The 22,303-nt window shown below is 51.9% G+C and overlaps 1 protein-coding gene across 7 annotated transcripts in view; it reads right to left on the bottom strand.

Moving 5' to 3' along the window:
- Positions 1-12,863: 12,863 nt before the first annotated feature.
- The window catches only part of MED24 (mediator complex subunit 24), a 34,992-nt gene continuing 25,552 nt past the window's right edge, over positions 12,864-22,303 (bottom strand). For 4 of the 7 annotated variants that reach the window (XM_037886824.2, XM_037886822.2, XM_037886826.2 and 1 more), the window contains 7 exons: positions 21,887-22,151; positions 21,355-21,536; positions 20,754-20,847; positions 20,180-20,279; positions 16,716-16,796; positions 15,977-16,125; positions 12,864-15,064 (listed from right to left, as the gene is read on the bottom strand). In XM_037886824.2, the coding sequence (XP_037742752.1) occupies positions 14,948-15,064; positions 15,977-16,125; positions 16,716-16,796; positions 20,180-20,279; positions 20,754-20,847; positions 21,355-21,536; positions 21,887-22,151 (988 nt within the window). In that variant the 3' untranslated portion in view covers positions 12,864-14,947. The remainder of the gene's footprint in view (positions 15,065-15,976; positions 16,126-16,715; positions 16,797-20,179; positions 20,280-20,753; positions 20,848-21,354; positions 21,537-21,886; positions 22,152-22,303) is intronic. The other 3 variants (XM_037886825.2, XM_037886823.2, XM_043536825.1) reach the window with 2 other exon arrangements.

Consider the following 22,303-nt stretch of genomic DNA (forward strand, 5'->3'; position numbering starts at 1 on the left):
ATGTTTCAAAGCTGTCATCAACAGACAACTCACATGCATTTTGATACAAATCACATTGTACTAGATTAGCGGAGACTGTGCAATTCTACCTCCCCAGATGATCCAGATGAAGAATGTCCATTCTTGAATGGTTGGAGTTTAATTAAAAGAATAAATGCAAGATCTTCATTGACAAATTCTGGAGTTTTGCCTATTAGCTTGGCCAAATGCCCAGCAGAGGGGAATATTTTGTAATTGTCTTGAACTAGTTTATATTTCAATGTGTTCTATTTATTACTGTGGCTGGCTGGGCTTTGGCTCAGACCAAATCGATTTGTATTTTTATTTAAAAAAGAGAAATAAACATATTTTGGTACTTTCTAAAGCATGTGTTTGGCTGAATGTATCAGGAGGCGGGGATCCTAAGCGCTAGCATGTTTAACCAGAAATAAACCAGTCCCTTATCTAGCAAAGAGACCCCCACACGGTTAGTTAATAGTTCTCTTTACTTGTCCAAAGTGCTCAGCTTCATGCCAGCCCATCCAGCCCAAATGCCTGCAGCCGGATATGGCCCAGCCATGGAGAATTAATCTAATATTAAACACAAGAGATGCAAGACCTGTTCGAAGGTCAAAGCCGTTTAACCCTTCAGCCCATTACAGAGCTAGACGGGGATTTTCAAAGGAGACAAAGGGAGTTGGCGCCAGCCCCCAATGGGATTTTGGCACCAAATATCTCCAGCTCCTTTGAAAAAGTTCATACCCAAAGCTTCAGGGAGAGCAGGAGCTCCAGCAATTCAACAGCTCAAGAACCCTAGGGAGATACATCTCAGGAGCAGGGAGGGGAAAGCTGTCACCAGACCAAGGATCACTTGAAGGGGATAAGAATGTTTCCCAAGTCCTCTGCATTACCCCAAATTCTTGTCCCCTTCCTGAACACCCCTGCTCTTGAGGCTTCTGCTCAGACAAGGGCTCTCTGTATCTGGAGCGGGTGCTCCCGTGGCTCCATCTTACCGCAGCGTGGGAAAGGCAGAGCTCTGGGCCAAGGACCCAGGGGTGAAGCGTGGGAGCAGGGCTCTCTCATGTCGAGCCAGGGCAGAGAGGGTGCTGGTCTCATTCCCCTCACCCACCAACTGCACTAGCACAGCACTCAGTTAACCGATCTCAGGACAGGGGGTTCAGCCAGGTCGGCTGGGATTGATGGGTTCAAACCTGATGCTCCAGGCATTCTGCCCCCCACACTTCACACAAGTGGGTGACGGAGGAGGCTGATCAGAGGGGGCAGTCGATATCTGGATAGCGAATGAGAGCGGGGGAGGCCGTGAAGGGCCTTGACAGTGAGGACGAGCAGCGACTGTTTGATGTGATAGAGAAGGGGAAGCCAGGGTGGGATGCAAAGAGAGGGGAGACCGATCAAAGCAACAGGCGAGGAGAACGATCGTCGCAGCAGCACTCGGACTGGATACAAGTGCGGCCAGACCCGGGGTGCCTGGGGAAGCCCTCACTGGAAATGCCACAGTCAGGGCAGGCTGCAAAAGGGAGAACCAATACTCCCAAGACTGGTGGTTAACACTGAGGTTAAACTCCCCGACCAATCACAAACTGTGACTTCTGATCCCCCACACTGGTTATCAAGAAGCAAAAAAGAACTCACGCAAGCCCCCTTTATGGCATTCCAGTTCTCTGGGTCCCAGCCAGCACCTAGCTCCAGTACAGAGAGAAGTTATTTAAAAAACTCTGCTCACATATACAAAATGTTCTTCTGACCCCAAAGGGTCAGCCACGTCACCAGGTCAGTAGAGGTTTGGATCTTACCCAAAATGCCAGGCTGCCAGCCAATCCTTTAGTGGATAAAACTAAAGATTTATAATAAAAGAAAAAAGAAGAAGAGAGATATTAAATGGTAAAACAGCCACATACACACAAAGACTTCAGAGTCCATAGATCAGGTTCTTAGCAGTATTGGCGAGTTTGCTGGCTTGAAATTCTCCCTGGAACCCATCCACAGCTTGGATGGGCCATTCAGTCCTTTGTTCAGAGTTTCAGTTTGTAGAAAGGTTACTCCAGAGGTAAGAAGCAGGACTGAAGACAAAATGAAGAAGATGCAGCTGCCTTTTACAGTCTTTTGCCAGGCAGTTTGATTTCTTTGTTCCAAATACAAGCTGCCCAGCACATGGCTTGGAAGCCTTAGAGTTCTGTCCATGGGCATGCCCCTCTCAACGGGTCAGCTGTATAGCTGATGGTCCTTAATGGACCATCAAGCAGGCTCGGAAGTGCTGATGCCAAACTGTCTGGGGGGTCACTCAGAAGCATAGCACAAGTTTTGAAATACATCCATGTGTATAACCCACAATACAACGGTGATTCAAACACATAAATGAGATTATCACATCTGGCAAATGGTAACATTTCTGCAGATATCTTACATGGCATATCTCTTTGCAATTTTACAATGCTGGTATTCATAATATCCTAAAGTGTCCCCCAGATTCCGTACAGCATCGTACAAGGCGTTCTCCCAATCTCCACTCAGTGCAATCAGAGCCAGCCAATCCAGCGGCTCGAGAGCTGAATCAGAAGCCGTCAAAATATAACAGGACAAGCCTGCCTGTGCCCCCCCAGGGGGTCTGCTTCCCAAACCAGACCCAGAGGCACCCGCACTGAGTGCAGGTACGGCAAGTGACCTGGCTTCCGCCCCCCATCCCACCTCCTGACAGCAGAACGACTGCACCTAAGAAATCACCCGCTAAGGACAACAGACCGTCCCCTGCAACATGCTTAATTGCTGGATCCACCTCTCTGGGGCTGAAAACGGCCGTCAGGGGGCTGGCAGGCTGATCTGGAACAATGTCCTATTCTGCGGCTTGGCCCAAACCCTAAATAAATGATCAACACCAACCCCAGTGTGCAAACGTCTTGAACCAGCCCCGGCACCAGAAGGATTGGTTTGAAAATTATGAGGTTTTTTTTTTAAAAAAAGAATACAGCACACGCGGGTCTTTTTAATTTACCTTCTGGTTTTTAATCTCCAGGTTGCACTTGGATCATGTTTGCAAGCGGCTCTCCACAGCCACAGCAGCTGGAGGACTTGGGCCCAGGCATGAGAAACTGGTGAGCATCTGGACTTTTGACTTTTTTTTTTTTTTAAAGAAAGGTGAGGCTCTCCCACGGTCTCTCATCTTCAAGGACCGGGACTTTACGTGAAAGCCCGAACGTTGGGTGAGTGGGCACCACTGCAGTTTAATCACAATGCCTAGCTCCTGGGCTGCCCTTTCCCCCCATACATCCCAAAGCACGTCCCAAAAGCAGAGTCAGGATCATTAACCCCATTTTTATAGATGGGGAAACTGAGGCACAAAGGGGGGAGGGGAACACACACGTTAGGAGACTTTCAGATGGTCAACTCCTCAGAGCAAGGACCATCCTTACCTTTCACTCCATCCCATCCCCCAACCCACCATTGGAACTCACTGCTGCAAACACTTGACACCCCACCACGCAGAGGGGCCTTGGACTCTCTGGATGCTGCACAGTTAGGCTGGGCAGCAAACAGGCCTCCCCAGCGATTTCTGCTCCCCCTTGGGCTCCTCAGCAGGAGCTCTGCCTCAGGGGCTTCTGGCTTCAGCGCAGCGTTAAACCAATGGGGCTGCGGCTGCAGGGGATTAAACTATTGCAAAGGCCAAAGAAGTCAGCAGGGTGGGAAGACCCAGAGCAAGAGCCAGGGGATGATCAAGAGGGAGATGGTATCAGGGCCAGGCTGCTGCCCAGGCATGTAGATCCCAGTCCCCTCGGGAAGGTCACCCTGATGTACATCTAACAGAGGCAAGAGGGTTTTCCCCCTGGGAAGCCAGAAAGCTTTCCACTATTGCTACACTCCTGCCTGACCATCGGCTCAAGATAAAGGGAAGAGGGGGACTCCCCTGTCATTATTCACCAACTCCCAGCTGTTCTGAGAGCTCAGAGAGAGCACAGGCCTGATTTCTAATGGCCCAGAATAAATACAGACTCTCTTGTACAGTCTGGACTACCTCCCCTCCCCCAGGGCCAGCCAGTGGTGGGGACGCAGATAAGGGGATTGCTCCTCTGTCTAAGCCTGAGATCACATTTGCATTTGAATCTGAAGCAGACCTCCTAGGGTAAGTACCCCCAGGCCTAATGCTAACAGAGGTTAAGGCCAGGAGGAACCAGTAGGTCTCCCCTAGTAAGACCTGCTTCTAATGGTTACCCTGCCCTGAGCCCAATCACTTGTGTTTGGCTAAAGCAGCTCTTCCAGAAAGGCAGCCAGGGCTGGAGTCACTGTAGCACTGCGTCCCACTGAACGGAGCCGTCCGCCACGGGAATCGGGACAAGCGACGCAGAAAATGCGGCTACGCCAAAGAGACGCTACCTCACCTCCTGTGTAGCTGCAAGCCCCATTCGAGAGCTTGGCAGTTGCAACACAACGCCATCCAAGACCGCCTGGCCAGAGCCATCCCACCACCCGTGGGGAAGGTGGCCGTAAACTCCGCCGTCCCCGGAACCAACAGCCAACTGCAACCGGACATCATCATCACCAGCGAGGACCGGAAGAAGATCATCATGGTGGATGCCACAGTGCCCTTCGAGAACAGGACCCCGGCCTTCCACGATGCCCGAGCTCAGAAGGTGGAGAAATATGCCTCTCTGGCCAAAACCTTGAGAGCTAAGGGTTACCAGATCCAGACACGTGCACTGATCATCGGAGCCTTAGGCCCCTGGGACCCCAGTAACAAGCGAGTGCTGAGAGAATGCGGAATCGGTTAACGCTACGCTCAGCTGAGGCGGCAACCCATGGTGTCAGACGCCATCAGGTGGTTGAGGGACATCTACACAGAACACGCCACCGCACATCCGCAATACCAGGAGGGATGAGCTGGAGGCCGATGAGAAGCGCAGTCAGGAAAATAACAAATACTTCCTCATGGATTGTATTTTCTAAATGGACAACCAACCTAATTCAATATATTTATAGAATTCTATATATTTTATTTATTCTATATATAATTCTATATATTTTGCCTTCCACAACCAAATCTTTGTGCAACTTTTCATGAGTGATGTACCCGAGTATTCGGATTCTAATATCTAAACTGTATTGTTAAATCTCTTCACCTAAATTTGGGCTATTGCTGATTATGTACTCTGTATCATATGACTTTTAAAAAAGTAACTTTGTATTTGTGGATAATCTAAGCACTATACCCAGATGTACAGACACTCTTTCCCCAACCTGTGCATTATACACTTTTTTTTAACATTAGCTTTAATAAAATTTTGAAATCTAAACCCAGAGTCAGGCTCCTCCAGGATTCACAAGACCCTGCAGGTGCCTAAAATGGCTGAGCACCTACACTGCGGCAGTGAAAGTTTCCAGCTACTTTTCTGCCTCTGACCATGTGCGCTGCAGCCCACCCCAGATAAGCCCCAGAGTGACACTCAACCCAGGGGAGGATGGGTGTTCACCTAGGTCCCCTCCAGGCCAGACCCAGTGAGCATGCACCAAGCTCACAGAGCGGATGAGACCCCTGGGGTGAGCTTACACACACCGGGTAGTAGTGGCAGCAGGAGCAGCTGCCCCCCAGTGGTTAGGTACTCCGCCGGGATGTGGGAGACCCCTGGTCCAGGTCCCCCCTCCCCCAAGGGGAGAAGCCATTCGAACTGGGCTCTGCCACCTCTCAGTGAATGCCCCAACAACGGGGTGAGGGGATCGTCTGACGCAGGGCTCCTTCGCGAGCTGCTCCACTTCGGATAATCAATAATGAAAAGCCATTGGAGCAGAGGGATTGAATGCTGGGTCCCCCACCTCCCAGGGGAGCGCTCCAAGCACCAGACTCATGTTTGCACCCGCTCTCCCTGGGCCAATGACCCTGTCACCAGTTATCCAGAGGGGAATAGCTTCCCCAGGACAGATGGTTGGACCTGGACATCGGCTCAGCTGGCACAAGTCCACCCAGCTTGCCCCGACCTTGCAGGCTGGTGCTTTCCCAGGTGATCCTAGTGGAGTCACTCGCCCACTTCTCAGCTGTGCCACACCGAGGGAACGCTGACTCTCCTCTCTAGCAAGCGAGCACAGCTACAAAGAGGGGAGTAACTGGCTGGGCAGTTGTCCCGCTGAAAAGGATCCGGGGCTTACAGTGAAGGGCAAACTGAACGTGAGTCAGCAATGTGATGCAGCTGTGACAAAGGCCAGTCTCAGTCGGAGGTGCATCCACACAAGTGTCAGAGGGAAGACTCTGGTGAGGCCTCTGCTGGAGTCCTGGGTCCAGTTCTGAGCGCCAGGTTTTTAAGAAAACTGGGGAGAGTCCAGAGGAGAGCAACGAAAATGATGAAAGGTTTAGAAAACCTGGCCTGTGAGGAAAGGTTAAAAACCTGGGCACCTTTAGTCTTGAGAAAAGATGACTGAGGGGGACCTGATCAGTCTGCAGATATGATCATGGCTGCTATAAAGAGGATGGTAGGAATCAATTATTCTCCATGTCCACTGAAGGTAGGACAAGTAACAGGATTAATCTGATGGATTTCCTCAGTGAGCATGTTCCAATCTGCAGCAGGGAGATTTAGGTGAGATATTAGGAAAAAATTCCTAATTCTCAGGGTAGCTAAACTCTGGAACAGGCTTCCCAGGGAGGTTGTGGAATCCCCGTCACTGGAGGTTTTTAAGAACAGGCTGAACAAACATCTGTCAGGGATGGTCTGGTTCACTTGGTCCCACCTCAGCACAGAGGGCTGGACTAAATGACCTCTTGAGGTCCCTTCCTTCCCATTTCTGTGACGTTAGTGAACTACTGAGGAATAAGAACAGGAGGACTTGTGGCACCTTAGAGACTAACAAATTATTAGACCATAAGCTTTCGTGGGCTACAGCCCACTTCATCGGATACATAGAATGGAACATATAGTAAGATAGATAGATATATATATAGATATAGATATATACACACACACACACACACACACACACAGAGAAGTTGGAAGTTACCATACAAACTGTTTTCAGAGTAACAGCCGTGTTAGTCTGTATTCGCAAAAAGAAAAGGAGTACTTGTGGCACCTTAGAGACTAACCAATTTATTTGAGCATAAGCTTTCGTGAGCTACAGCTCACTTCATCGGATGCATACTGTGGAAAGTCAAACTGTGAGAGGCTAATTAGTTAAGATAACCTATTATCAGCAGGAGAAAAAAACTTTTGTAGTGATAATCAAGATGGCCCATTTAGCAGGAGAGTGAGTTTGTGTGTGTGGTTTTTGGAGGGGGGTGAGGGGGTGAGAGAACCTGGATTTGTGCAGGAAATGGCCCACCTTGATTATCATACACATTGTGAAGAGAGTGGTCACTTTAGATGGGCTATTACCAGCAGGAGAGTGAGTTTGGGGGGGGGGGGGAGGGTGAGAAAACCTGGATTTGTGCTGGAAATGGTCCAACTTGATGATCACTTTAGATAAGCTATTACCAGCAGGAGAGTGGGGTGGGAGGGGGTATTGTTTCATGGTCTCTGTGTGTATATAATGTCTTCTACAGCTTCCACAGTATGCATCCGATGAAGTGAGCTGTAGCTCACGAAAGCTCATGCTCAAATAAATTGGTTAGTCTCTAAGGTGCCACAAGTCCTCCTTTTCTTTTTGCGAATACAGACTAACACGGCTGTTACTCTGAAACCCATTTAGACAGTTGACAAAAAGGTGTGAGGATACTTAACTTAGGGAAATAGATGCAATATGTGTAATGACCCAGCCACTCCCAGACTCTATTCAAACCCAAGTTAATGGTATCTAGGTTGCATATTATTTATATATATATATACACACACACACACACACACACACACTGAGGAATACTGATGCAAACGGGAGGCAGGAAACATTTCTGCAGAAGAAATTCAGCCCCCAGCCGTGTCAGGTTCCAGCGCGACAGCAGCCCTTCCAGTCGATTGCTACATCTCTCTCTGAAGCCTCCCACAAGCCCCGTTAGCACCAGTCAGCCACAATGGGCACAAGCTGCCAGGTCAGCACTACAGCACAGACCTCTACAGCCTGGGCTAAAGGAGTAACTCCATCGGCAGGCAGCAGTGGCAGACTGGTGTCCTCAGGGAACACAGTCATGCGGGGAGGGACATAACACACAGTTACCTTAGGACTACTCACAGCTTTACCATGTGGCTCCTTAAAACTGCAGGGGGAAGGGCGTGGCCTGGTTTCAGATAATTAAATTTACAAAGTAACCCACCAGCGTGTTGTGCCCCGGCCCTCTCCTCTGCTGTCAGTTTCAATTTCGGGCACATCATGGGTTGTCATGACGTGTGGGTGACTCCGGCCCAACATAAATTCCTCTTTCACTACTGCTGTGAGGGGGATTTATTTCAGGAGTGGGCCGGACTAGTATGGTGGGGACAGACCCTCGCTCTTCCCCAGTGGATATTCAAGCACTTCAACAAAGGTGGTCAGGATCGTTATCCCAATTTTACAGATGGGGAAACTGAGGCAGGGGATGTCTGGGTTGCCAGGTACATTATCGACTCACTGCATAGCTTGTGCTAAGTCACTCCTGCTCTCTAGGCCTAGCTTTCTCATGTTAGCGCGCACACATAAGCTGCGTCACTCTCAACAACCAGCAGCTGTCCTGTGAGAGCTTAGGAGTCAGTCCAAGGTAACATGACATGTTACCCCGCACCTCACCAGGACAAGATCTGTTGCCTTGCAACAGCAGGTACCAACAGTGGTGTCTGGCCCCCAGGCCCATGTGATAAGTTTCCCTAACCTCAGATAACGCAAATCACAATGCCACATGGTGATTTTACTCCAGGGGGAGATCCCCCACAGTGGACTGTGGTTTTCACCACAGAAAATCTTTCCAGTCCCACCAACGATGATCAACCTGGCCTGAAATAAGTCCACTCCCCAGCCTGGCAAAAAGCTGGTCACTCTGACTGGGGTTAGCACTCTTCACCCAGAAGAGACACGGACGGCCCTCTTGCATCACTTTATGACGGCATTGACTCTGAGTTGACATCTCTTCCTCATTCTGCTCCTGGGGTATTTTGTAGTTACAGTTCTCTCCCCCAGTTCCCTAGATTACAACAGCAGCTACTTTCCCAGCTACCAGAAACGCTTCCCCTCGTCCTATGACAGTGCCACAGCCTCCCCCAGACACCCCTGCTGTAGGTGTTAGGTGGGGAGCATGACGCAGGGGGAGTGACACAAGAGTCTCTATCATTCACTGTCCCATGAGCAAAGGGTTTCCCTTTTTTTAAATACCCCCCCTCACGCCCTCATAATTTTCCAAATCCAGTCAACCCTAGTGGGTTGGGGGAAATCAGCTCAGAGAACTGGAACATCCCTATGGGGCCCTCTAAACCACCCCTTGCTGCTGTGGCAAGATGGATTTCCTCAGTGAGTGTGTTCCACTACTTTACTCGAAGTCGTTTTTAAATGTCCCAAGCGCTGGGGTTCCCACCCCCTTGCAGGGGGAGACGATCCCATCTCACTGCCTGGACAATATCGTTGAGGTGCCTTTGGCCACGGCTCTTTTGGGGCTCGTCCCACACACAAGCTTTAGCAGACTTAAAGGTATAACAAGCTCATTCATCATCTCCCCACCCCCACCTTCCCCACTTATCAGCATTTACGGGAAACCTGTTCTCCAAACCCTACTCCCTTCCTGTAAGGCAAAGCCGGCCGTTCAAGGAAAGCACGGCTGGGACGGCCCCGCTTTGGGCTGCTGAGGCAGCGGCTCTGGAAGCCCTTCCAATGCAGGGCAAACATTTGCAAACCTGGCGAAGGTTGGGCTGGTGGCAGGAGGCATATGTGCAGGGGCGGTCAGAACTGTTTGCTTTGCCGCAACGATATCAGGTCAGAAAAGGGGATGCCAGGCAGGGTTACGTAGAAAGCTGCCACCCTAGAGGAGGGAGTAGCCTCTACCAATATCCCAGAGCAAATGCTTTAGAGGAAGCTGTAAAAACCCACAATGAACCTGCCTGTGCAACTCTGGGCCATCCACAGGAACTGTTTGCACCCACCAAGTCCTAAAACAGAAGCAACGGGTCTCGTTCCTCTCCTGGCTCCTGCCTCTCAAGATGCTACGCTGAGCTACTCCTGTCTAATTTAAAAGGTGCTGAAGATAATCTCCTGCAGCAGGGAGTTGTACATTACCCAAGAGCAGTGTCCGTTACTCTTGTATCACAGGAAGAAGAGTAGCAGCTGGGGGCGGGGAGGTTGTTCCCACCCCACCCCCCAGGCTCAAGGAATGACTATGCCATCATTACAGCCACATGCCAATGAGCCCTATCACCCATTTCGCAGCTCTCTCGCCCATCTCCTGCCTTTGCTACGTCAGCTGGCAGCAGTCTTGCTCAACCGCCCCGAGCACCCCGACCACTTGAAAGCCGCGGCAAGTGATTTACGAGCCCCCTCTACTGCCGCCCCTCCCCTTCTGAAAAAATGAGGGTGGGGTGAATAGCTCCAGGTTACATAACGAGGTTACATCAGCAAGGGGCTCGTTATCGCTGCTCTTTGAATCCACTTGGCGAAGCCAGCAGACAACGGCCCAGCCTTGTTGCTATACACAGTGGAGCTGGCTGGGCTGGGAAGCCTGCGTCCCAACTCTCCCTTTATCTTTCCTTGTCAGCCACGGACTCTCCTACCCGGACACAGTGCACAATGACTGCTGGCCAGCGGGTGGGTCCATGTGACAGCCAAACAGGAAGGAAATGCTCATCAGGCTTCTAGGACATGGTGCTCCCTTACCCAATCCCATAGGAGGCCAGAGAGCGTCTCAAGGAAGCTCGAGGGGACTCTTTAGCGAGTCACTCTAAGGGCCAACGCAGAATCCCAGGCGATGGCAAGACGCCCGCTGCTTTCAAAGGCAGCTTTTCTGCGAGAACAGTCGCACTGTTTCCCGAAGCACAAACGACCACTCCCGTTTAGTAGCGGGCAAACCTCCCACGGATTGGTGAATTCTCAGGGCGCGCTGCCTGCTTCCTGCTAGGGGTCGCATGCGTGGAGCAGAGCAGGGACTAAGGCCAAAGCAAACCGTGCTGGTGAGAAGCCCCTTGGTCTCCCCTCCCCGCAATCTCTCTGCTCGGTGAGGCCAGTTCCAAGACCGGAGTTGAATGTCCCATGCAGGGCTGCGTCAGGGGCATGTTCCGTTCCAGGCGGTGCTGCCTCAGCAATGGCTCACTGCCTGAATCAGATGCATGCATGAGTCACACGGGGTGTTCAGCAAGGAATCCCAATGGACATTTCCCAGCAGGAATTTCTGTGCATCCTTTTTAATGGCATTGCTTAACGGTGAATCCGCTCTCCGGGCATGTTGCATGGACGTAGCCAGAGTAAGAAAGATTGCTTTGCCTGGAAAGGTCCATACGGCAGGTTCCAGAAAAGGGGTCCACCCTTCTCAGCTGTGCTACAACCCCTGAGGACAAACTAGAACGACAGATCCAGGCAAACGGACGAAATTCGGAGATTCCACTCATGGCACTGATGTCTTTGGCCTGGTTCGCTCCAGCTGTGACCAGGAGTGGAGATCATTCAGAAGAGAGCTTACCAGAGTCAGGTCGTGCCCTGAGCTAGCCCCTAGGTACTCTTCCCAAAGATGACAATGCTGGTAAGTGCCAGAACCGCCACCTCGAAAGGGAGAGTCTCTTGCTGCAGATCTGCCAACCATCTGACCAGCAAATGGCTGCAGAGAGCAAGGAGGAGTCCGCTAACCTTCCACACTTTGGGTAACACTGCCCAGCCAGCCAGGTGTTAACATTTCACTTCCCCACTCAACAAGCAGTAGCCAGTCAGTTTCAAAGCCAGGATACTAGTGAGAGGGACCAGTGGTCTGACACAATAAGACAAGATTTCTGGGTAAAGGGCCAGTTAACACAGCAGAGATTTGTACAAATTGGCCAGAGGGGAATCTAATAGACCCTCCGCCAGCCTAGAGATTTTCCCCAATCCCAGCCATCAGTGTTTGCATTGGGGCAGCCACTAGGTGTAGACAAGGACTGGCACAATTTACACCACAGCAGCTCACTCCAGTTTCAAGCAGCGGTCAATGGTGTCTTTATTTGGCTGGAATTGGGCAGAGAGCCCCGTGTCAGGATAGTCCCATGGCAAGCTCCACCGTGCTCTTGAAATGGGATGGATCAGAGCCTGAGGACACAGGGAACTTAAGGGGAAGGGCCCAGTTACTGAGAGACTAACAGGGAAAGCCAAGTGTTAAAACTAAAGGAGCCCCTCAACGACCATTCTTTTCACTTTCCTGTCTCGAGCAAAACACGTGAGCAAAGAAAAGACACACCAGCAAAACCTCAGCCAAGCCAACTGCTCCCACTCAGCCTGTGCGCGATAAGATAATGCCAGGCAACTCAGCATGGTCGCAGTCTGACCAAGCCCAGGGCTGGGCAATTAAAAGGAGCCTTGTGCGATTTACTCCAGGCAAACGACTACCCGGAATCAAAGCTCTGTTCTCACGCCAGCACTGACGAGGGAGTGCTGTAACAAAAGGAACTTACAATTACTCGCATGCATGATCCGGGGGTTCATCCACACGAGCCACGGTCACACTCACTCAGTCATAGGGACTTCCTAGGAAGCTCAGTCCAGCGTCCCTGACTGCCACCACTTGACCCTGACCCCATAAAAAAAACACATGCAGTGGCTATCAGAAGCACTCTCCCCAGGAAGGCTCACATTACATTTCAGAGGGTGCTCTGGCTTCCAAGCACTTGTCAGAGCTGAGGGGAAGTCTGTTGATATCCCTCGGAGCTGTAGGCAGTTTTGGGGGCTCTACCTCACTCTATGCATAGATCTTGTTCTCTCCTTAGAGCGGTATTTTTATTTTTAAAATTGATCTTGTACGTAAGAGTCATGGACCGCAGATCTGAAAGCAAAAGGAATCGATACAGTATAAATCTATTAGGCACAAAATAGAGTCCAAAGGGAATTACAGAAGATACAGATTGAGATAATGCTGCTGCCTCTGGGATGGAAAGCGGGGCAAGACTTCAGCAAGTGTAAGAATCCTTTCTTCTTGCAAGCAATGTTGGTTTCCTCTGGTTGGGGAAGGCAAGCTCCGGACTCCCCTACATTAAGGTTGCATTAAACCATTCTACCCCGCTTTCCCGTCGCGATGCATTCCACCAGGAGAGGGGAATGGGCAGATTTTGGGCTGGCTTCATGAACAGCTGGGAAAAGCAGGCAAGAGCCGCAGCACACTAAGGCTGCGTTATAGGAAGGGGGAGAAAAGCACCAGGCTGAATTGAGAGAGAAGGAGCATTTGAAAGTTGTAGGGTGCGCTTGCTCTTCAGTTTACCGTATCTCAGAACCGCTAGCTCCTTCCTCTCCTTGGCGACAGGAGAGAAATGCCATAGAAAATGATCTGCTCTCGGGGGTTTATTGTAGGTTTATTCAAGCCCAGGAGAAGCATCATTAGACATGGTACAAGTCAGTCGTAGCACACAACAGGTGTCTTACAGGGTGTCAGAAACACACTGGCCGGCAGAAGGGAATGAGCGTTTCAACCTCTGAAGGCGTGATGGAAAATTCCATGCTGAAATTCCCCCTCTGGCATCACCTGGGATGAACCTTCATTGCCCACGGACTTGAACTCAGCTTGCACCAGGTGGCAGAAGTGAGTCTGGTTCATCTCTGCCCAGGTCTCAGTGAGGGCATGTACTGCGGAGCACCGCAGTGATATCTGGACTGATTGGCAGCACCTGCTCAGGACAGGCCTGGGACAGGGGCTGCAGCAGGTCAGGCTGAGGGGCATCAGCAGAGCTGGGTGGGGGAAGCGGGCACAGCAACGAGGTGGCTCCAAGCCATCGTATTACTGGCTGTCCTCCACAAGCACTAAGTGCCACCTCTTCCCCCTGCGACAGTGCCGTATCTGCCCTCGCTTGCACTGTTCTAGCTGCTTATCTTAGCAAAACTTAGGAAACAGGGTAAATCTAGCAGGAAGCTATTCCCACAGGAATCTGGGCACGCCCTGCCGACAGCCCGTCCCAGATGCACACGGGCAGGTGATATTATGCGATGGAGCTAATCGGGACAGGAGGGAAGCATAAATTGCCTGCTGCAACATTTTGACTGCAGAGCCATGGCGGCTGCAAAGTTTGAAGACTCCCAAACCAGCAGAGGATCGCGCCAGAGAAGGCTACAGAAGAAATCACCACAACACCCCCTTTTTATCTAGCAAAAAATAGTTATGCCTCCCCTATAGATTTAAAAATACCACTGCAGAAACCCCTGGGATCTGCAACTCGCAGCAGGTGCCACCTTTGCTACCGACAAGATGTCGTGTGGCTGCTGCTCCGTTGGGTGTTTGGAGACGAAGGCCCGTGACACATTTGTTTCAGAGTCACCGGTCCATGGATGAAGCAGATACAGCTGCACGTACTGGAGGCAGGAAGGCGTTGCGCAGCTGTGGGTCCCCGGAGCCATTCTTCAGCTCCAGTTCCCGTGTCCAGGACTCAGTCGCAACTCCGCAGATCCAACAGCAAGTGGTGAAATATACCAGCTACTGGGCCCCCAGGGAAACCATCAGTCTCTCAAGATGCCACGTCTTGGCACAAAGGCTATTAGGAAAGTCCCAAGCATCTGGGCTTTATGAGAATAAAAAAAAACTAGGTCTTAAAACATTAGGAAAAAAGATCCAAGAACAGCCAACAGCATTCGGCATCAGCAGACGATAGGGAACCACAGTCCCACATGGGCTGGAGAGAATGGCACCTCTAACACGCCTAGAGCTGGGGAAAGCTGCTTCTCCAGCCACCCAGGCTGTTCCTGGGAATGAGGCACTGCTAGACTCAGGGTCCACTGGTGACTCGGAGTCTGCTCCACGGCAATGGTGTCCCCCTGGCATGGAGAACAGGCAGGATCCATGCAGCCAGAGATGATCCATTGTCAGCTCCCCCTGGCTTCTGTCCCGCCTTCCCCTCACCCAGCATCGCAGAAGGGGGAGCTGTGTTCACAAAGCAGCAATGGCCTTGGCAGCGACCCGGCGACCCAGGGGCAAGCTGAGATCTGTGATGGCCAGGACAATTTTGGGACTGGACATGGTGGACACTTTCACCAGCTCTGACACCTGCCCAGAGAGAGAGGGGAGGAGAAAAACGGATGACTGAAGGCAGCGTAGGACATGCCAGTGGTCTAGAGAGAGGGCTCAGAATAGCACACGCAAAAGCTACCAGCATGCAGGTCACCTGAGCCAGACGGTGGGACATGAGCCAGACTAGAAAAAGGAGGTGACCCTGCTGCTAGCGGGTTAAGATACAGGAGTCTGAGCCCATAGACGACCTCGCTGCAACTCCTGCAGCTAGAGGCAACTTATGGGGCTGCTCTTCGGTGCTAGCAAATCAGGTACCCACAATAACAGCAATGCTTTGCCCACCTCTGGAGAGTCCAATCAGAGGATCTCAATGCACTTTGTGCCTCACAACCCCCTGCAAGGCGGGGATTAACCCCACTGTTCAGAAGGGGAAACTGAGGCACGGGAGTAGGCACGCTAGGTGCCCACGGTCACACAACGAATCAGTGGTAAAGCTGAGCACAGAACCCAGATCTCTTGACTCCTAGTCCCAGGCTTTAAACCACAAGACCAACTTTGCCTCAGGTAGCGGGACTGAGCTGCTCTAACAACATAGCCTTCTCTGTTAGGCCGAGGCCCAGGATACTGGCCGGAGACCCTGCCCCATATAACTGGCTTCCCTGAGTCAGTTCAACGCTAGCAATCACCCAAGTTGCCCAGGGTGTAAATTACTGACCCTCCACCTCCACTCCATCACGGTGAGAAGTTATAGGTCTGACCCGGCCTCACGCTGGGCCAAGCTGGGACGACGAGTAAGCAGGCTCCAGAGGCAAGTGGCCTGACCCCAGATCGCTGGGAGTTCCACGCCACAGCAGGGCCAGGCCCGGGCACTGCAGAGTGAAGCCCGTGGGTCTGGCACGCAGGGGGCTGGGTCAGAGTTCTCAGCAGGGGCTACGGAGCAGGACTCACCATTGTGAAGGGCATGAACTGCAGGATGCTGCCGCGGCTGCCCTGCTCCAAGCAGTCCACGCACTCCTCCATGAACCACTGGACGAACTGGGTGTGCGTGCCGGCTGTCTTGGCTCCCAGGATAGAGGAGATCAGCAGGAAGAGGTTTGCTGGAGAGGAGGGGAGACGGATGAGTATTTGTAGCCTCAGGATCAGCTCAGGATTGGCAAAGGGCTGGGAGGTGCCTTCAGCACCTGGGGACCGGGGTCTCCTACCAAGGGGCTGGGGTGCACCATGCTCACCCGTTCATGGGCACCCGCTGTATCAGGGCTCCTGACTCTGCCAGGCTGCCCAAGAGGAGTCAGCACCAGAAGGCTTTACAGCAGAAAACGTACCCTACCCCTGCGTTAAGGAGACCAGCCAGCACTCTGTTGCCGCTGGTGGGAAGGGATCCGTGCTGTGAGCCTGCCATGCAGGGACGCAAGCCAGGTCCACGCCGAGGGGAATTAACAGGAGCAGTGACTACAAAAGCAAAGCCAGTTCAGAAAGGCACCTCCCTGGGGAGCCCACACACTGCAACTGACCAGGGGCTGCTCAGCGCAACAGGGGCTGATTCCACCTTCCTCTGCTGCAAAGGGAGCTGTGGGCAGGATACCCGACCTGACAGGCCAATGCCTGATCCGATCCAGGCCTACGCTCCTGGAGAGCCCATGCAACCCTCCTTATCAAGTCTGGGGACCAGCTCCCGCTTGGGACTCACCTAGGACTCTGTTGAGAGGGTCCCTCATGCTGACGGTGTGAAGCTGGGAGGCAGACAGCGAACTGCTCATCGAACGATCTGCTGCAGAGGAGAACACACCCCGGTCAGGAGGAATAAGCCCACCGGGCACCTGCGCTCAACCACAGCTGCCAACGTTCCACCCCAGGCAAGATCAGGGACTGCTGCCCCTTCCTAACCTGAACACCGCAGGACCATGGAGAAAACCAAGCCAGACGCACCCCCCTCCCTGCAGAGAGGGGCAGCCGAAGACTGCCGCTGTACAGAGCCCACCTGCGGGTGTGCTTTGCTCTGCCACTCGAGGGGTCTCCCTCCACCCTCAATGGGGGGCACATAAGATGCCTTCCCCAAACCCTCAATTTTATCTCTAACACAGAGATACTCAGACTTCAGCGGTTCAGGAGCCAAATTAGCGATCAACATTACCCAAAAGCGCCAGTCTTGTGAATTCATTGTCTCATTTACTACAATACTATATATCCATATTTAAATGGTATGATAGTAGAAATATTTAGTTTATATATTTATTTCTCACAGAAAATAAGTCAACAGTGTAGTGCAAGTTGATAACTTAATTGGTTAATAACATAGTAAAAGCATCCTGCTTGTGTGATGGAATTATTAACCAATCTAAGTTACTAACCAGTGCTGCAAAGAGCGGCAAGAGACACATTAAAGAGCCACGTGCGGCTCTCCAGGCTCATTCTGCTCTAACACAATCAAAGGCAGAAAGCTCCCTTGAAGCTTTCCCAGCCTTTGGGGGTATTTGGATCCAGGGCTTTGGTTTGGTCCATCAGGCAGAAAGGGGAGTTATGAAGTTAGGAGCAAGATCCAACGCTGGCTCCAAATGCGAGGTGTTAAGACGATCTCTGAAGACAACACACATGTGGATTTGAGTTGCCATGTTAGCCCATTCCAGCGCTGGAGTAGGAGAAAACTTGTTTCTGCTACCACGCTGGAAATTCAGACCCACAACACACAAACTCACTGTTTGAACTCATCACCTGGATTTCTATGTTGATCCCCACACTGAGGGGATTGGTTACTGCCCATTGGCTCCTATCGTTAATATTACTGTAGGTCAATCAGATGTATCACAGGATTTTAGGCATTCTTGGATTGGACTAAAAAATGCCATGGCTAATTTTTGGATGTCACTGTGCGTCACTGTTGCACAAGCCCAGATGCTTCTGGTGCTTCCTGAAAGCCAGCGAGGCATGCAAAGCTTAACAGTGTTTATTACAAAGATGTATCTGTCTTCATTTCCCCAGGAATCCACATCTGGTCTGGTTGGAATAATGGCTCTGAACTGACACTCAGTAAAATCATGATTAACATAAAGCAGTAGAACATGTATATAGTGCCTTTCGTGCGGAAGTACTTGATAAAATTCAACTGATGCACATCTTGTTCTTATGGTTCACATCACCAGCACTGAAATCAGCCAGCTCTGGGGTGGAACACGGCAGCTGTTTAACAGCCTCACAACAACACTGCATGACAGGGCAGGGTGTTACTGATCACTTACTTAAATGTCATAACTGGGGACAGGAGGGTTCATAGACACGCTGGGCTGAAAGGGACCTTGAGAGGTCATCAAGTCCAGCCGCTGAGCTGAGGAAGGACCAAGTGAATCTAGACCATCCCGGACAGGCATTTGTCTAAACTGTTCTTAAAAATCTTTGGTTAGGGGGAGTCCACACCCTCCTGTGCAAGCCTGTTCCAGAGCCTAACCGCACGGTTCTTTAGAAGGCAGAATTCTAACACGAGAGTTAAAGTTTGACCAAGATACCAGAGTTTAACACTGCAACTTTCGGGAAAAAGACCACGGGACCAAGAATAGCCAAGGCAGTCTGAACCTCGGGTTTACATCTCAGCCAAAAGATTGCTCATTCGACAACACACAGCAGCCCAGTGTCCCTTGTTCAGTACGGGATCGCAGCGTGCTACCTATTGGCTCACCAACCTCACTTCCTACAGCAGCTTAAATTTTCTCTGGAGGTCTCACATCCAAATATTGATTGGGCCTAATTCTGCCTAGCTTCTGAGATCACACAGGACCGGACAGGTGGCTAAGGATGCCAATAAAAAGCATATTCCCATGCAAATTGCTCGAGAACTAAGTGTAAACTCAGGAAGCAGGATTTCCAAATCACTGCTCCGTCACAGCAAATTAAAAAAAACCAACCCTACATGTCATGGAAAAGGGGAGAAAAAGGCACATTGAAAGAAAGAACAGGAAAGACGGTGAAATAAGGGGAAAACCACACATGTTTAAACAGCAACAAAACCATGAGAAACCACCAGTTTAAAGGACAAGTGCTGAAAGGAAACTACTCAACAGATTGATGGGCTGGAGAATTGCAAGGGCATCTCTGATTCACTTCAGTCGAATCTGAGCGAGCACATTTCTGACCTGTAACATCCTGCTATATATAAGCCAAGAGCCCAGAATGCGTTTCCTGTTGGATCTGTCGCAACGATTATTCATCCGTACACCAGTAACAATCAAATGTTACATTTAAGGAGACTTGCGTGGAATTCTTAAAATTAGCTTCATTTTGCTTCTTTAATGAAGGCCGCGGCGGAGTGAAATTCCACACCCGTACATTTTTACCTGGACGGTACCAGTAGTGCCAGCTCCTGCAGGCGCTAGTTCGGCTGGAGCACGTGGCCGGGGGGTCTCTGCTGCTGGCAGAGAGCTTTCCTGCCCCATACGCAAAGGGCGAACGCGAGGAAGATTTAACCCAAAAAGGGCCCTTGTTCTCAAGTGGGTGAGAGACACTGGGGTTAACCAGGTGTTAAAAAGCAGGGCAGCCTTCCTCACACTCGTCCCCAAGCAGGTCCGTCGCGCATCGTAAGGAAGCAAACTGAGGCACGAGCCCAGCCTTCATTTCTGCTTCCCACCTTTATGGCTTCAAGTCACGAACGCCTCTTTAGTGACATCTCTAAACCTTCCTCACCTTCTCCTCCACCTGGTCCCCAAACTGGGGTCACAGCGCATCCCCCATGCCGTTGCTTACGGCTTTCTATGGTCCGCCTCTGAAGACGCTGAACAGCTGCGTTCCAAATGAGAGGCAGCTGCCCTGCAGCGCAGGGCACAGAGAACGCTGTCGCCCCACTGATGTAGAGAGCCTGAATCCATGAGGGGCTGAGCACCCTCCGCTCTCAGCCACCTCAGCTGCACAGATTCACAACTAAGACAAGTGATTTGCATTGATACAGCAACTGACGCATTCAAATATCAAGCAAGTCACCCGTGAGGCAGGTGGGTCAGTATTAACAGCCCCAGACCAAACAGAGGCAATGAAGTGATTGGCCAAGGCATCATCGGTGGAGGAAAGTCAGGAACAGAACCAGGGTCTCCTGATGCCCAGGTCCCCACGCCCAATGCCAGCCCACAGGCCACATTGCCTCTGGGAAGCTGGTGCCACAATTCCACTTACTAGGGCTGGACAGAACATTGGCGTCCTCCTCATTGGAGCTCAGCAGGCGCATGAGCTTGGACGGCTGGGTGTCGTCCAGTGGGAACAGGCTAATGTAATCCTGGGGAGGAGGAAAGCAGAAGATTCAGGCATGACTGAGCTGGAGCTCGCTGGGCACCCCTAGCACCAGGAAGGTCTCCTGGCTTGGCTGCTATCCAGGCCGGCCTCACAGTCACACCCCTCCCTGGGGGCAGGGCGCAGCACGACTGGGTGAAACCAAGTGCAAGGCATGTGGCCAGGTGGGGGATTTGAACACACAGCAAGCAGAGGTGTAGTCCAGCTCCGTGCGGCGGGATCACCGCATGCACGTGTGCGTGCGAAAACGGTCAAGAGAACAAACTGCACCAGCCAACCCCAAAGTATCCCCGAGAGATGGCAGCCTTCCCTTTATTAGAAAACCAGCTCTCTCAAAAACAATCCGGCTTCCAGCCCATCCTGAGTGGCTGCTTAAGATGAGTTTGCCCAGACGTGCACTGTCCCCAGGATATAGATCCATGCAACCCACAGACTTTGCACTCCACATACACACACGTACCTCAATGTCCTCTCGGTGCCTCTTCCTTTGCCTGGCTGATGCCTGGCCCTTGTTGTGGGAGGAGTAGGAGCTCAGGGCGCACCACACAGAGAGCCTAGCGTGAGAATCACAGGAAAGGAAAGTAGCGTGAACTGCAGGGGGCGGTTTCCCTGGATTCAGTATCACCTCAGCAGCACAGCGGCCGGTGCTCAAGAGGATGTGGGTTCCTGCCTCCATGGCTGGCTCATTGTTTGGGGGGTAGCGTCATCGACAGCATGAGCTTCCCAACATGACACGGCAGCTTATCGCTTCCCCCTCGCCCCCACGCTCTCCCCACTGAGCCCCACGCACACAATCCAGGAGACTTCATGCCTCCTGCTAGCCTAGCCAAATTTGCTTAGTCATTGCTTTGAGGGAGGGAGGCCGTGTCTCGAGCAAGGGAATGGGCAAGCAGGATGCCTGGGTTCTATTCCCAGGTGTGCCACTGACTTGCCCGGAGAGCATGGGTCACCTCCAGCAGGGATCCCCAGTCTTCCCCCACCCCCCAGCTCCAAAAGCAGGACTCTTCGGTACACGTCTGCCAAAGGGCCCCCGACGGAGGCAGGCCGGGTGGTTCCCTTACTTGGCAAGGGCCTTGCCAGGCGGGTCCATCAGGGTGTGCCACTTGGAGGAATCGGTGAGCAGGCTGGGCAGGATGTGGCCCAGCAGGGATAACGTCAGCTGGTGCATGTCCAAGCAGAAGATGGCGTAGAGCAGTTCCACTGCCCGCAGCGTGTGCTCCTTGCGGGTTTCCTTCAGCAGCTCCTAGCGGGAGATGGCGGGGGACAAATCAAGGAGTGGACTGGCAGCCCTGCCACTATTGCCATGGACACGGGGATCTCTGGCAGCCACGGCCGTCACTCCTGCAAGCAACACACATTACCTGTGCACGTCCAGAAAGAGCAGCAAAAGGGAGGCCGCGGAATGTAATGGTTAGAGCAGAGGTCTGGGAGCCAGAACTCCTGAGTTCTATTCCCAGCTCAGCTGTCAACTTGCCACTTCCTCCAACACCCCCGCCATCTGTGCCTCAATTTCCCCACATGTAAACCTGGCACCATTCTACATACAGCCCCCTGGTGCAATGACACTGCCCCCCCTCGTCCCCCAGCACGTACCTTGACCAGGTTGTTGCAGAACCAGTAGACACCTCCCATGTGCAGCAGCGTGTCGAAGATATGAATGGAGCGACTGTCGACCCAGCCCTTCTCCAGCACCTTGGTGAACACGCCTGTCAGGACCTCTTTGATGGGCTTCTTCGGGGGCAGCAGGTTCCAGTAGGGGATGGGGTCCGTCCCCGTGGAGGGGAATCGGATCTGCGTGGCCGTCTGCTGCAGGACGTCGGCGCACATGTGCTCCAGGATGGAGCTCATTATCACCACGCTGGGAAGCAAAGAGACACACGGAGCAAGCTGAATGAGAGGGCACCCCGCACCCACAGCCTGCTCTCTGCAGAGACCTCCTTCCGGCGACGTCCAGTTTGAGATTTAAAGCTACAAGAGGCAGGAAATCGAGCCCTCCGGAGACAAGACCCC

Source organism: Chelonia mydas, chromosome 27 (assembly GCF_015237465.2).
Source record: "Chelonia mydas isolate rCheMyd1 chromosome 27, rCheMyd1.pri.v2, whole genome shotgun sequence".
Lineage (NCBI taxonomy): Eukaryota > Metazoa > Chordata > Testudines > Cheloniidae > Chelonia > Chelonia mydas.